This window comes from Neoarius graeffei, chromosome 17 (genome assembly GCF_027579695.1).
Source record: "Neoarius graeffei isolate fNeoGra1 chromosome 17, fNeoGra1.pri, whole genome shotgun sequence".
Lineage (NCBI taxonomy): Eukaryota > Metazoa > Chordata > Actinopteri > Siluriformes > Ariidae > Neoarius > Neoarius graeffei.
Genome location: NC_083585.1, coordinates 32845164 through 32859374, shown reverse-complemented (window position 1 = coordinate 32859374; position 14211 = coordinate 32845164). Strand labels below are relative to the sequence as shown.

The following is a 14211-nucleotide window of genomic DNA, read 5'->3' as shown; positions in this document are numbered from 1 at the left end:
ATCAAACGGAAGATGTTTCTATTCATCCATTTAGCATTATCAGTCATGAGTCTAAAGTAGTGAGCCAGATGGTATTAGCAGCCCATACATTTAAACTGAGTCAATCTCATATGCTAACAAGTCTTTCCAGCTTTTATTATATGCTCTACACCTCGAGTCACAGTTCGCGTCTCCTTCCAAAGCTACTGCTTTAGTTTTAAGAGCTTGCAATTTTGTTAACATGGACATTTTACCGAAGTATTCGACAACCACATTCCCTTCTCAGTTGCTGCTGTATGTAGCATATACTATGCCTCAGTAAGAAAGGAACTGTACTATCTTGGTGGTATTGAGACTCAATGATTCAGTCTTTAACACGCTTTACTCAAGACACTCTCTGCAATTTCCTGGCTGCCAGCCGGCTGCGAGGCCCAAAAGCCCCCTGACGCTAACAGCTAGATAATCACCATCATATATTTAAAGAAGGAGGAAAAGGGGGAAGGAGAGCACTCTCCCTGTGACAGGTGTTGATTAGATAGGGGGTGTTGTGGCACAATCCCCCATGCAATTTCTTTGAAGGACTCAAGAATTGGCAGTCAAATTTGACTACTCTGAGCGCAGAGAGTGCACTTGATATGACTAGGGAAAATCTCAGAGCTGTGTGTGTGTGTGTGTGTGTGTGTGTGTGTGTGTGTGTGTGTGTGTGTGTGTGTGTGTGTGTGTGTGCGTGCATGAATGACAGAGAGAGAGAGAGAGAGGTTCTGATAATGAAAGAGACCTACAAGGCAGCATCTCACTCTCGCTGGTACTCTTTAACATTACAGAAGCCTCTGAAGGAAAGTCTTCTCTAAAGCCTTCTCTAAAAGCACTTCCATTTGCCACGAAACACCTTGCGCTGCATACTCAACACCAACCATAGCTCTTTTTGTAGCGTGCATGCCATGTGAATGCTGAGTAGATGTGTCCAACATGAGCAAGCATTTCCCTCTGCATGAGAGACAGAAAATGTACCATGAATAATAGAAAAGCTTGTGGAAATTGTACTCACTGTAGGATCTAAAGGGTCTTGCAGGTTAGGTTAGAGTGTATAGGTCTATGTACAGAGCCAAGATAAAACATTACAAACTAGTTGTCTATAGTGGAGCAGTCTGTTACATAGATCTCATACACACCCTTTTCATTACAGTTCATTTGTAGTGCTTTGGGTGTTTTGTCTTGTAGAGTTTGCATGCAAATATTGTTCTCAGTCTCTGTAGTTCTGCACATAAGTATCTCCCACCTAGCCTCGCGCCTTACCCCAATGTTGGCACACCTGCTTCTTTGGCAGGCACCAACCCTCCACGGCCTGGAACTTTTCCGGGAGCGAGCAGTCCAGGACCCGTGGCTGACCTGTATGGCCCCACCAACCAGGACTCCGGCGTGGGCAATTATATAAGCGCTGCTAGCCCTCAACCTGGCTCTGGCTTCGGCCACAGTATTGCTGTGAGTACTCTCCCAAATGCTGGCTCTTCTTCTCTTCTCTTCTTTGTTTCCTATCTCACACACACATTCCACTTTCTGCTCATCTCAACACACCCTCCTTCATCCGCTGCCTCATCGATGCCGTAGCTGTGCTGCTTTTAGTTTCTGAAAAACAGTAAAAAGCAAACTAATCTCTTCTTAGTAAACAGCTTTGTGGAGGTAAGAATTTTTAAAAGACTTGGAAGTTTTAGTGATTAAAAAAAAAATACACATACCTTTTGCTATAAATTTGATTCTAATAACTAATAAGCTTTGGATTGTAAATTTAATCAAGCATGAGCTAAATATTTCAGATACTTTCTTGTACCTAGTGCAAGTCAAAGGGCTGAAAGATGAATGTTTTACTCAGGCTAATTATTGCCAAAAAATGTCTTTTGTCTGAAGTTTGCCTCCAAAATGTGGAATCATGCTCTCATTAGTGCCAAGCAGGTGCTCTGGCTCTGAAGCTTTGCCGTGTGGTTATTGCATTGCCAACATTCCTCATTCCCTTCATCGCTCTGCTCTTTCTGTCAGCTTCCCCAGAACAAACTGTGAACTTTGTACCGTCTGTCATCAGCAGTATGGCGTGTCACTGAGCCTTTGTCCATACGCCAGACAGGAGGACTGAAATCTTACAATTAGTTCTCTCATTTTCAAACCTTTGCACAATGGCTTCTCTTTTCCCCTCTCCCCCAATTCAGCCCGGCTGCGTGCATATCATGTCCTGGCTTTGAAAAGTGCTCCTGCACAAAGTGCGTATGTAAATCAATAAGGCAATAATAAACTCTTGTGAGGAAGCCTGTCGTAAGAATGTTGTCTTGGCCTTTGAAGCCATACGCATTCTCTTCTCCCTCTGTCCTTTTGTTTTAAAGCGCTTGCAGAGTCGAGTGATAGGGGCTTTGGGAGTTAAGGGAACGGGGAGGGAGGAGAGGTCAGCACGCCGGGGGGCTGCAGGAGGGAGACCAGGCTGAATCACATGCTGCTCAGGGAATTACTGGCTCCGGACGTTTTTCAGACACGGCCCAGCAATCAACATCAAGGTCTGCTGGGGAAATGAATAAGGCCTTTTGTGTCTGAGAATACTGCCTCTTACACACTATGCTATAAGTGCACTATGAATCAAACATTTGTGTGGAAATCCAAGTGAGAATTTCTTTGCTCTTTCTTTTCCCTGAAAAATAGACAGACCATTCATCAACTCCAGACTGAATGTTGAGATTAACAAAGTCACCTTGCGCTTGACTTTCAGATGAATTCTTTTAACCTAAATGGAGTTGAATGTAGGTTGACCTGAAACTTTCACAGAATTTCAGCGTTGATTGACAGCACTAGAGGCAGAGACCTTTATTAACTCTCTACAGACTAGGCTAGTGTGCGAGCATTACCTAAACACTCCTCACAGATACTCAAAGTATGTAGTTCATTCATTCATTCATCTTCAGTAAGCGTTTGATGTGAAGCAGGAAGTGGATCCTGGATATGGCATGAGTCCATCACACAATTCATTCACACCTGGGGTAATTTAGCAGAATCGACTCACCTACAGTTTTTGGAGGTAGGATGAAACCAAAGAACCCATGGAGAGAACATGCAGAACTCTGGACGGAAGCTGGAGCTGTGAGGCAGCAACGTTACCCATTGTACCACCATGCTAGTTGCTAATATAATATTAAACTTGGCAACGTGATTATTAAGCCTGATAAGCGTGACAACAAAGTCCTGAAAAAAAGTTCACAGTTTGGTTGCTGAGATAGAAGTGTATATTTGCTTTTGAGGAGATATTTTCTTTTTGCCAACATTTTGCTTCAGAATTGTGTGCATGATGTGGATTCCTGATGATGTTATTAATGTTCTTTCTGTTAGCATGAATATAAAAACTGCAAATATGACAAATGATGTTATGTTGCATTATGCAGAAATCGTGAACTACACAATACTGATATTATATGGATTTGTGACAAAAGTGTAATTGATAAATCAAATGTTTATTCATGCTGGCAATATAGTCATTGAAATGGAAATCCAGGCTACTGACAAGTGATAGCTTTATGAGCTGTTTTACCTGGACTGCATACTGACACCTTTACTAACTGTACACTTTTAGGGTCCTTTGATTGCGACAGCTTTTACAAACGGATACCATTGAAACCTAACAGGTGGTTGGTTGCCATCTCAATTGAGGTAGATTTTTTTTTTAAATTGAAATAGATCCTTACATTACCCGTTTATTATTCTGTTGTAGCCCCTCCTTGCTTTTTTTTTTTGCTTGTTCCTTCTTTTATTCTGTAACGTGCAGTATATGGATGTCTGTCTTTATCACAAACATGGCAGGAAGCTTTTACATGGTTTCACAGAATTAAAAGGTACAGCTTAAAGATGCCTTGAAACCTTTTGAAAGCTTTCATCATTCATGTTTTAGTGTTTTAACCAATTTCCTTTATTCTCTGCTTGTCTATATGTAGCACGCATGAGTTGCTGTGTGAGTTGGCCTACTCGAACTGTGCTGTTGCTTTGTGTTAGAGCTGAAGTCACAGTAGACAGGCAGAGCGCCGTTCACGTCATCTGTTATAAAGCACACTGTATGGCTTTGATTTGAAGCTGTGTGAAGTGCTGTATGTGGATAATATGCCCAGGTGTAGAGCTTTTGATCGGTGTGCACCTGGAGATACCGGACCCTTAAAGTCAGAGCATGACTCTCATTTAACAGGAAGCTGTACGTCTGATGTAATGTATCTGCTTTTCAGCACAGAATGCAAGGGAACACTCTCTATGAAGCCCATATTAATAAATCATTATAACTGTGCTTATAATTCTTTCTAAGTTGGTAATGAATGCCTAATAAAGCTCTAATAATGTGATATATATATATAATTCCTTGATAACTTTAAATTACTCGTAAAGCAAGTATTCCTCTTTGTAGTGCACAAATAATAATGAGCTGTGAATAACTGTACTGCTTATTAACAATCCTGAAAACATTATGAACATTTAAAACATCATTATCGAGTGCTTAAAGTGAATAATTAAGTTATTCCAAGAAATCGAGTCGTACATGAGCTGATAGCCGACGAGGCACGTAGCACCGAGTTGTCTATAAGCCATGTACGTCGAGATTGAGTGGAATAACTGTTTTATTCTAACCACATTCACTGGGTTTTGAGAAACAGAGCATCTTTATTTTTATTTTTTGCAAATTCGATAAATAAAAACTTGATACAAAACATCCGACAAAATCATTGAATGTAAACAAACCGGAGAAATGACAGGAGCAATTTATGAGAAATGCTGTAATAAAAATCCTTAAAAAGTAAAAAAGACATGTTCTTACCATCAAATACTTTTATTCCATATTTTGTTGCTAGGGTTTTTTTGGGGGGGTTTTTTGGGGGGTATTTTTTTGGGTCTTCTTCTTCTTTAGGGTTTTTTGGCAGTTGGCAAACCAACTTAAAGGTACGTTACTGCCACCGACTAGGCTGGAGTGTGGAACTGGACTATATTCTTTTAGCTATTTCTGTTTCTTTTAAAGCAAGACAACCTTTCGATTTCGTAAAATTTGTGAAATTTAGTTCCCTCTGAAATTTGGTCATTGTGATTTATGTTTATTTCTGTAATATCTCACAAAATATCAGGCCATTCTGTGGCTGGGAAGTTATTTAATTTGAGGGGATTCCTGAGCAAATAATGCGCATGAAATCACTCGCTTCGTGCAGTCAAGCAGACAGAGGAAATCCGTGTGCGCATGCGCAGGTTTGCATTACTGCCATCTACAGGTTTACCTTGACCGGGCACTGATAGTTACATCATTTTGTCACTAAACGAACAGCTGATCACACCGAGGTGCTCGCTGACCGCCGACGTTTATTAGTTTGTTCCTGCGTTTCCTTTCCTTCGCAACATGACGTCTTCTCGCTTTCTGTTACTGTAGTCGGTCTTTCACATTTCATTCGCACACTCACGCCCTCCATTTTTCTCTCCTGCTTCAAATTTGTATCCCACAATACCTTGTGCGAATGGGGAAAGCCCACCACGTGATGCATGATGTAGTATCTTGGATTGGGTCATGGTGAAGCAGGAAAAAAATAGCGGAGAATTTCAGGCCACGTGGCTCTAAAGTCATTAATTGCTCTATTGCAAAAAATCTAATAAAATTGGAAGTCTGTGATTCGAATTCAGTAGCTTTCGGTCCACAAAACAAAAATAATTGGGTGTTGGGGAAAATTATTTTCATGACAGATACTTGAAAAATCTGAAAGGCGGTCTACCTTTAAATACTTGATAACAATTTTTGGGGTTTTGTTTTTGCGTAAAGTTTTTATGTCATCCTCGGTTGGTTCAGCAACACGCGACGCCATTTTGTTTTTCTCTACTCATGGTATATGAGCTGATATCCTGGTAGTAGAGTAGCCAATCAGAGCATGCGATTGCTGATATCCAGTGAATGTGGATAGGATAGAATAAAATATAATCTCAAACTGTACTGTTTAAAATGGTTCTTAGTATGAGAATATTGTGATTAAGAGACTCAGTAGGAGCACAGAACAGTCTTTATGTGGATATAATAAAACAGTTATTCCACCCAATCTTGTTGTACATGGCTTATTGAGGTATTTCACCTGACGTCACAGGGTCACGTGACGCCCCGGTGTCCGCCATTTTGGACGGCAAGCTAGCTAATGTCAACAACAGTAGCTAGTATGTTACTGTAGCAATGTTTACGTTCAGTCATTTGGATGACTGTTAAAACCTTTCAGTCTCAAGTTTTTCCTTTACTGGATTTACTAGTTTACTGAGCCAGCGAGCCCCGGAGCGCTAGCTAGCCGGCCAGCCAGCCCCGGAGCGCTAGCTAGCCGGCCAGCCAGCCCCGGAGCGCTAGCTAGCCGGCCAGCCAGCCCCGGAGCGCTAGCTAGCCGGCCAGCCAGCCCCGGAGCGCTAGCTAGCCGGCCAGCGAGCCCCGGAGCGCTAGCTAGCCGGCCAGCGAGCCCCGGAGCGCTAGCTAGCCGGCCAGCGAGCCCCGGAGCGCTAGCTAGCCGGCCAGCGAGCCCCGGAGCGCTAGCTAGCCGGCCAGCGAGCCCCGGAGCGCTAGCTAGCCGGCCAGCGAGCCCCGGAGCGCTAGCTAGCTAGCGCCAGCCAGCCCTGGAGCGCGCTCAGTAAACTAGTAAATACAGTAAAGGAAAAACTTATAACGGGCCATGTCTCAACAGACTAAGAAGTTATTTCAATGACATTTAATAACATTTTGTTTATCCTGAGGACCGAAAGTAAATGAAAATGTGAACAAACCTTAGCTGTCAGTGAACAATCCTGGTGGAAGCAGGTAAATGTCATTCTCTAAGCCTGCTAACCTCAATTTTTGTAAATGCCTCTCCCTCTGCTCGCCCTGTAAATGCCCTACGTCGCTGGATAGTGAAGGTGTTTTCTGCATCTCGCTCCTTTTTCTTTTATGTTTTTCGTTTGTCGCCTTCCTCGCATTCAAACTGATTCGAGCTGTGCCGTCCAAAATGGCAGCATCACATGACTTGGTCACGTGAGTGAAAAACCTCAATAGCCAATTCGGTACTACGCGGCCCGTCGGCTGTCAGCTCATGTACGAATCGATTTCGTGGAATAACTTAATTATTCCTCATTATAACCTAATTTAAGACTAATTAAGGCACATAGTATATGTATGTGCTATATATAGTATGTGTCCTTGTCAGTTTTGAAAGCAGACAATGATTGTCTATATGCTAATGTTTTTATAATTGTTAATACAACCCCGATTCCAAAAAAGTTGGGACAAAGTACAAATTGTAAATAAAAACGGGATGCAATGATGTGGAAGTTTCAAAATTCCATATTTTATTCAGAATAGAACATAGATGACATATCAAATGTTTAAACTGAGAAAATGTATCATTTAAAGAGAAAAATTAGGTGATTTTAAATTTCATGACAACAACACATCTCAAAAAAGTTGGGACAAGGCCATGTTTACCACTGTGAGACATCCCCTTTTCTCTTTACAACAGTCTGTAAACGTCTGGGGACTGAGGAGACAAGTTGCTCAAGTTTAGGGATAGGAATGTTAACCCATTCTTGTCTAATGTAGGATTCTAGTTGCTCAACTGTCTTAGGTCTTTTTTTGTCGTATCTTCTGTTTTATGATGCGCCAAATGTTTTCTATGGGTGAAAGATCTGGACTGCAGGCTGGCCAGTTCAGTACCCGGACCCTTCTTCTACGCAGCCATGATGCTGTAATTGATGCAGTATGTGGTTTGGCATTGTCATGTTGGAAAATGCAAGGTCTTCCCTGAAAGAGACGTCGTCTGGATGGGAGCATATGTTGCTCTAGAACCTGGATATACCTTTCAGCATTGATGGTGTCTTTCCAGATGTGTAAGCTGCCCATGCCACACACACTAATGCAACCCCATACCATCAGAGATGCAGGCTTCTGAACTGAGCGCTGATAACAACTCGGGTCGTCCTTCTCCTCTTTAGTCCGAATGACACGGCGTCCCTGATTTCCATAAAGAACTTCAAATTTTGATTCGTCTGACCACAGAACAGTTTTCCACTTTGCCACAGTCCATTTTAAATGAGCCTTGGCCCAGAGAAGACGTCTGCGCTTCTGGATCGTGTTTAGATACGGCTTCTTCTTTGAACTATAGAGTTTTAGCTGGCAACGGCGGATGGCACGGTGAATTGTGTTCACAGATAATGTTCTCTGGAAATATTCCTGAGCCCATTTTGTGATTTCCAATACAGAAGCATGCCTGTATGTGATGCAGTGCCGTCTAAGGGCCCGAAGATCACAGGCACCCAGTATGGTTTTCCGGCCTTGACCCTTACACACAGAGATTCTTCCAGATTCTCTGAATCTTTTGATGATATTATGCACTGTAGATGATGATGTGTTCAAACTCTTTGCAATTTTACACTGTCGAACTCCTTTCTGATATTGCTCCACTATTTGTCGGCGCAGAATTAGGGGGATTGGTGATCCTCTTCCCATCTTTACTTCTGAGAGCCGCTGCCACTCCAAGATGCTCTTTTTATACCCAGTCATGTTAATGACCTATTGCCAATTGACCTAATGAGTTGCAATTTGGTCCTCCAGCTGTTCCTTTTTTGTACCTTTAACTTTTCCAGCCTCTTATTGCCCCTGTCCCAACTTTTTTGAGATGTGTTGCTGTCATGAAATTTCAAATGAGCCAATATTTGGCATGAAATTTCAAAATGTCTCACTTTCGACATTTGATATGTTGTCTATGTTCTATTGTGAATACAGTATCAGTTTTTGAGATTTGTAAATTATTGCATTCCATTTTTATTTACAATTTGTACTTTGTCCCAACTTTTTTGGAATCGGGGTTGTAAATATTAGTTGCTTTATAAATATTCATGGGTCATGATCAGTTATAACGGTTGTACAGTACACCATATGGCATTCCGGTAAGTAATATAGTGACACTATATGCTTCACAAAATAATTATCGGTGATCAAGGAATTATTTATAGCACATTATTAGATGGTGTACTACATCTACATTTACATACAAGGAAACGTTACTAACTTACAAGGAATTGTGCACAGTTGTAATGATTCTTGAATATGAGCTTCACAGAAAGTTTTCCTCACTGACTGCCTAAAGCTAATTAGAGGCAAATCATTTGGGTGCACTGACCTTTTAATCACTTTGGTTAATCACTAGGATGTGTGTATATGCATGTATGTGTATGTGTGTGTGTGTGTTTATGGCTCAGTCACATACACACCTCCCCTAACATAATCTCCTCTTAAAAGTGGCAGCTTTTCATATACTTTTGGTAACACTTTCTAATTCATTAAGAATTCGACAACTTGTGGAAAAAGGGTTATAATATGTCACCTTTAAGAATTGATAATACAGATTGCTATAAAGTATTGTGTATTTTCATCAATAAATACTATACCGACGCGTGCCTCACAAACCCATGCGGTGAATGTGTTCATAGTTCAGACTGTGTAAATATGAACTTCATATCTCCGTGTGTTGGATATATTCCTTTGTTATCTCTGCCGAGCCTTATCTGGCTTTCTTCTCTTTAGCCATTAGCAACAGTATAATGGCTTCGTTTATTTATTGTAGCTGAGCTCATTTAACTCCACACTGTCTTTTCCATCCCGTCTAATTGCTCTTAGATGTCCTGAGTTAATCGAAGGAAAATACTACGCAGAATTTGACTTAGATCACAGAGATTTGTGAGCAACTGTCATGGCTCTTGGATGAAACAGTGTCGCAGAGAAAGCAACAGAGCTGTGCAGCTTGTGTAAACCAGCAGTGTGTTGCATGCAGATGACCACAGTTTTGTTTCTGCATGCTGAAAACACTAATGCATGCGTGTGCTTGTAAATGAGTTCAATATGTTCTGCATCTGAGAATCTCCATTAGAGATATTAGTGCTTGAAAAACCTGCAATGAACATACTATAATGCAGTTCAGAGTGAGTTTTTCCGTGTGCAAACTTAATCATACAAACTCTTAGTATGTATATGCTTCAACATGACATCTTTTATGTCTTTATATGAACATATTATACGTCATCAGCGTGTTGTACTCAGCCTCCGAGATGCAGTAAACGCAAAATCAGATTATAATAAAGCATTCAAAACTGTATCAGTGAATAGAGTACTGTAGTGTTAGTACTTTATTTAAATAAACCCCCCTATAATTCCAAACACTACATTTATTTCACGAGTGAATGAGCTTTGGACAACGCAGACGCTGAACCCAAGACTCAAATTTGGTCTGTAAAATTATGGATCCCCCAAGGCTCAGATGCAGCACATTTGAGACATAAAATCTCACCCACACTGTTTAAACGGCCCGTTTATGAGGCTTGTGAATCTTCTGTTTGCTCCAGCAGAGTTTATCGGGAGGTCCGGGGAAGACAGGCCGCAGTTTCTAACTGGTTTTGTGTACAGGTAACGGCCATACAACTCCAAGCACTACAGCGTGGAACAGACCAGGACGAGCTGAGATGGCAGGACGTGAAGAACAAAAGAAATGTCTGAATCATTTCAGAAAAAAAAAACAACAACAACATTAATCTGCTGTACTATAATGAAAACCTGGCTTTTGGATTTTTTTTTTCTCCTAATGTATCCCCATAATCTAGGATGATGTTGTCGTTTTGTCCTTTTTCATTTCTTTTCCCCGGTTTTCACTGAAGTTGTTTCTTTAACATATTTTATCATATAGTCTGAAGCAGCCTTTGAGGTTGACTAGTTTTGAAATATTTTCCTTGTATACTATGTTCTCTGATGAGAAGAACTATGTAAATGTACATTTTTCTCTCTTTTTTAGTGTAATAACATCACTATAGTTGTCTCTTCACTCTTGGCTCTTTGTAATAATACCCAGTGTTTCATGTTTTCAGATTTCATTTCATTCAAGCAAGAAAACTAAAGGACTTGCTTCAAAAATCATGATTTTTCAACCTTTAAAAGAGCAACAAAAGGGTAACTAACAAATTGAAGTAGCTCTGTTCTTCGTTTCGTGTAATGTCTTGTTATCATTATTATCTATTTTGGGCAATAAGAGGACTACAATATTTTCACAGTCCTTTTTTATAAATGTTTTTTTTTTGTTGTTGTTGTCGTTGTCGAAAAAAGAAAAAAATACATTTCCTTTTAATACTTTGTGAAATGAGATTTAAAAAGAAAAAAAACGTTACGGAATCTGTAAATATTACTCATTACTACATTGAACCATCTCAGAGAGAACCATATTTTTGTGATGGTGTTCTAGAGGTTGTACTGTGCTCAATCTGAAATATGTTTAAAAGAGAAAAAAGATCTTTCAGGCTCGGTGCGGTAACTGAAATCCATTTGTAGCACAAAAGCCGTGAGAACCCGACTGCAGATACAAGCCCAATAAAACACTGTTAGCTCGCTCTGTAAATACTGTTGGCTTTCTAACTGTGCAGGTAGCAAACCAGCATATTGACTAGATAGTGAGATCAGATGTGCACAGCTTTCACAGAGAAAATACTTTACAGCAAACACACAAATCAGCATTGTATAAACAAAATCAAACTGAAATCCAAAGCACATGTTTGTTTCATGTTTTTTTTAAGTACCAGTGATGAAATTAGAGATTTTCTAAGAAGTAAACTGTGTTTTGTTTTGTTTTTTCCTTCTCACTTTTTTTTTGTTTTATTTTTTTTTTCCCGTAGTCCGAAAAAATAGTACACAGAACGCCTGATTTTGGAAACACAAGGCAATATTTCAAGATTTTTAGTCATTTCTGACTTGATCAATTAGGAACTGTTTTTGCACCATTACCTCAGTCCTGTGGGATGTACTTTAGAGGACGTAACAAATTAATTTATTTTATCGTGAGACAAAATAAAAAAGATTGTCTTGAAATTAAAATGAATCATTGCACTGTGAGAAAGAGTTTATTATTTTCTATTTGCACATGTTAAAGGATGTTCTCTACCGTGGGTCATATGAAGGATTCATATGGAAACGTTGTCCCTGCACGGTTGCAGTCTTTACAGCTGTGTTTGTGGAAGAATTTTTTTTTTTTCCGGGCATTTTATTTTTGTGCTTCTGATCTGCCAACGTTACAGCTGAGTTTATTGGTAGCAATAGTTGAAATCCTCCGATACACTGAAACTGAATGAAATCAGTAGCTGCTACACATATATGATGTACATGTCGGATCTGACGAGACCGAAATGATGCTAAAATATATGCTGAGTGAAATAAGAATGATATTTAAGAGTGTAACCTGACTGATACAGTATGCTGTTGTTCATCCTTGCTGCAAATGTGTTTTATTTTCATTTTTCTCCCTTTTTTCACAATTTTACTGAACTGACACATGATTCGAAAATGCTGAATCCTATTTTTTTGTACATCTCTGGTAAAAAAAAGGAATAAGTACAAGCAAAGCAGAGAGACGGCTTCCTGCTAACTGTTCAAACGATTTGAAAAGACAAAACTACTCAAAACAGCGTGATCCCCAACACGGTTTGAATATCCACGGGGGATTTTTATTGCTATTTTTGTGGAAGTGAATGACTATGTTAAATATGTTGCTGACTATATTACGGTTACTATGTACTGTATTTATCATTTGATGATCTCTCCATTCCCTGTCACATCATCCAGTAATCTTCTGTTGATCATTGTATTTCAGTAGTGTGTAAAAAAAAAAAAAGAGGAAAAAAAAAGAAATTACCTTGTAAAAGAGTGCTGTCTTTGATGCCAGTGTAGTGATCTGTACATTTCTCTGTCAATCCGTTTCACTCCTTTTGTCTTCTTGCTCTTTCGCTATATCTCTGTCTCACTCTCTCTTAGTGAATAGTCATAGATGTTATGTAATCAACGTTACAGTAGAGCTGTAGTGATTATTAGATTTAGGACCAGTAAGGATAGAACTTTCTCTTGATAATCATTTAAACAAACAAACAAAAAAATGTTGAACATTGTTTTCATGGTGTTTTTCACCTTTACTTTGTCTTTTTGTGTTCATTGGTTTTTTGTGTTTTGTTTTTTTCTGATTCTCACATGGTTTCAACTAACCAAAGCTCTCATGAAACTGAAATCCAGAAGAAAAGAAATTGGTGTAAGACAGAGTTGTAAACAAGGCATTAATTGGATCCCCACCCTTGAATGTTTGATAAGGGGTGTGCCATACTACCTTAAATGCTAACGCTTGATATGCAAAACTGTTTTGTTTTCTTTCTTTTTTTAAGAGGGACGCAATTTATAATTATGGAAAGGATTTTATTACATGAATGGGAAAAAAAATCATATTTTTTTAGTACGTTCTACCTGAGTAATGATGATCTAGCCTAATAATTATAGATACGGATAAAACTGTAATAGGTTTTGATATTTATACTCTTCAACAGATCCACTACTATTTTTAAAGTACTTTTTCGTGTCTATGTGTCTGCATAGATTCATATATATATATATATATATATATATATAAAGTTTCGGTCATCTTAAACGTTCTTTATGTACGCTGTAACTTTAGTGCCAGTTCTTCATGTTAATCAAAGCTACGGCTTCATCACAGCAACCAAAAACCTGACTATTGGAATCTTAATTACTTCTATAGTATATGAAAGAAAACAATTAGACTAGCAGCTGTTAGTTTTAATAACCTAAAGACAGGTCTGATTATTTATTGTTAACAGTAATAGATGAATTCAGCATAACTTCCAGTGAAGTCTGAGATATTTTTTCTGAATGAAATCTGTTCTCAGGGATTATGAATGTAAACTAATTCTAATCTAACTCCTCTATATGTGCGATTTAGCTCATAATTACTTATGGATTCTGTGTCTCTGATACGTGCTGTCAGATTTCATTCAGACACAAACACTGAGCCAGTTTTACTACACGCTCGAGTACTGACTTTAACCAGCCAGAGAGAGGTTCTTCGAGGGGTCTTTAGAGAGTCAGAGGCTCTAGATTCATGAAGAACCCTTTCTGATCGGGAAACACTATAGGAGAGTTTTTGTAAACAGAACCTTTATGTGTTTCTTTAAAAAAAAAATGTGTATGGCCTTTTACACACAGTGGTAGCTGAACAGTTAAGGTTCTGTGTTACTGACCTGAAGGTTGTGGGTTCAAGCCCAAGCACTGACAAGTGGCCGCTGTTGGGCTCTTGAGGAAGGCCCTTAACCGCCTCTGCACCAGGAGAACTGTGTTATGTACCCAGTTGTTGTATGTCACTCTGGATAATA

The 14211-nt window shown here is 39.4% G+C and overlaps 1 protein-coding gene across 10 annotated transcripts in view; it reads left to right on the top strand.

Moving 5' to 3' along the window:
* The window catches only part of msi2b (musashi RNA-binding protein 2b), a 456405-nt gene extending 443035 nt beyond the window's left edge, over positions 1 to 13370 (top strand). For 4 of the 10 annotated variants that reach the window (XM_060944042.1, XM_060944039.1, XM_060944040.1 and 1 more), the window contains 2 exons: positions 1307 to 1461; positions 10427 to 13370. In XM_060944042.1, the coding sequence (XP_060800025.1) occupies positions 1307 to 1461; positions 10427 to 10516 (245 nt within the window). In that variant the 3' untranslated portion in view covers positions 10517 to 13370. Of the gene's footprint in view, positions 1 to 1306; positions 1462 to 3583; positions 3661 to 9643 lie in introns of all 10 variants that reach the window. The other 6 variants (XM_060944041.1, XM_060944034.1, XM_060944037.1 and 3 more) reach the window with 5 other exon arrangements.
* The last annotated feature ends 841 nt before the right edge of the window (positions 13371 to 14211 follow it).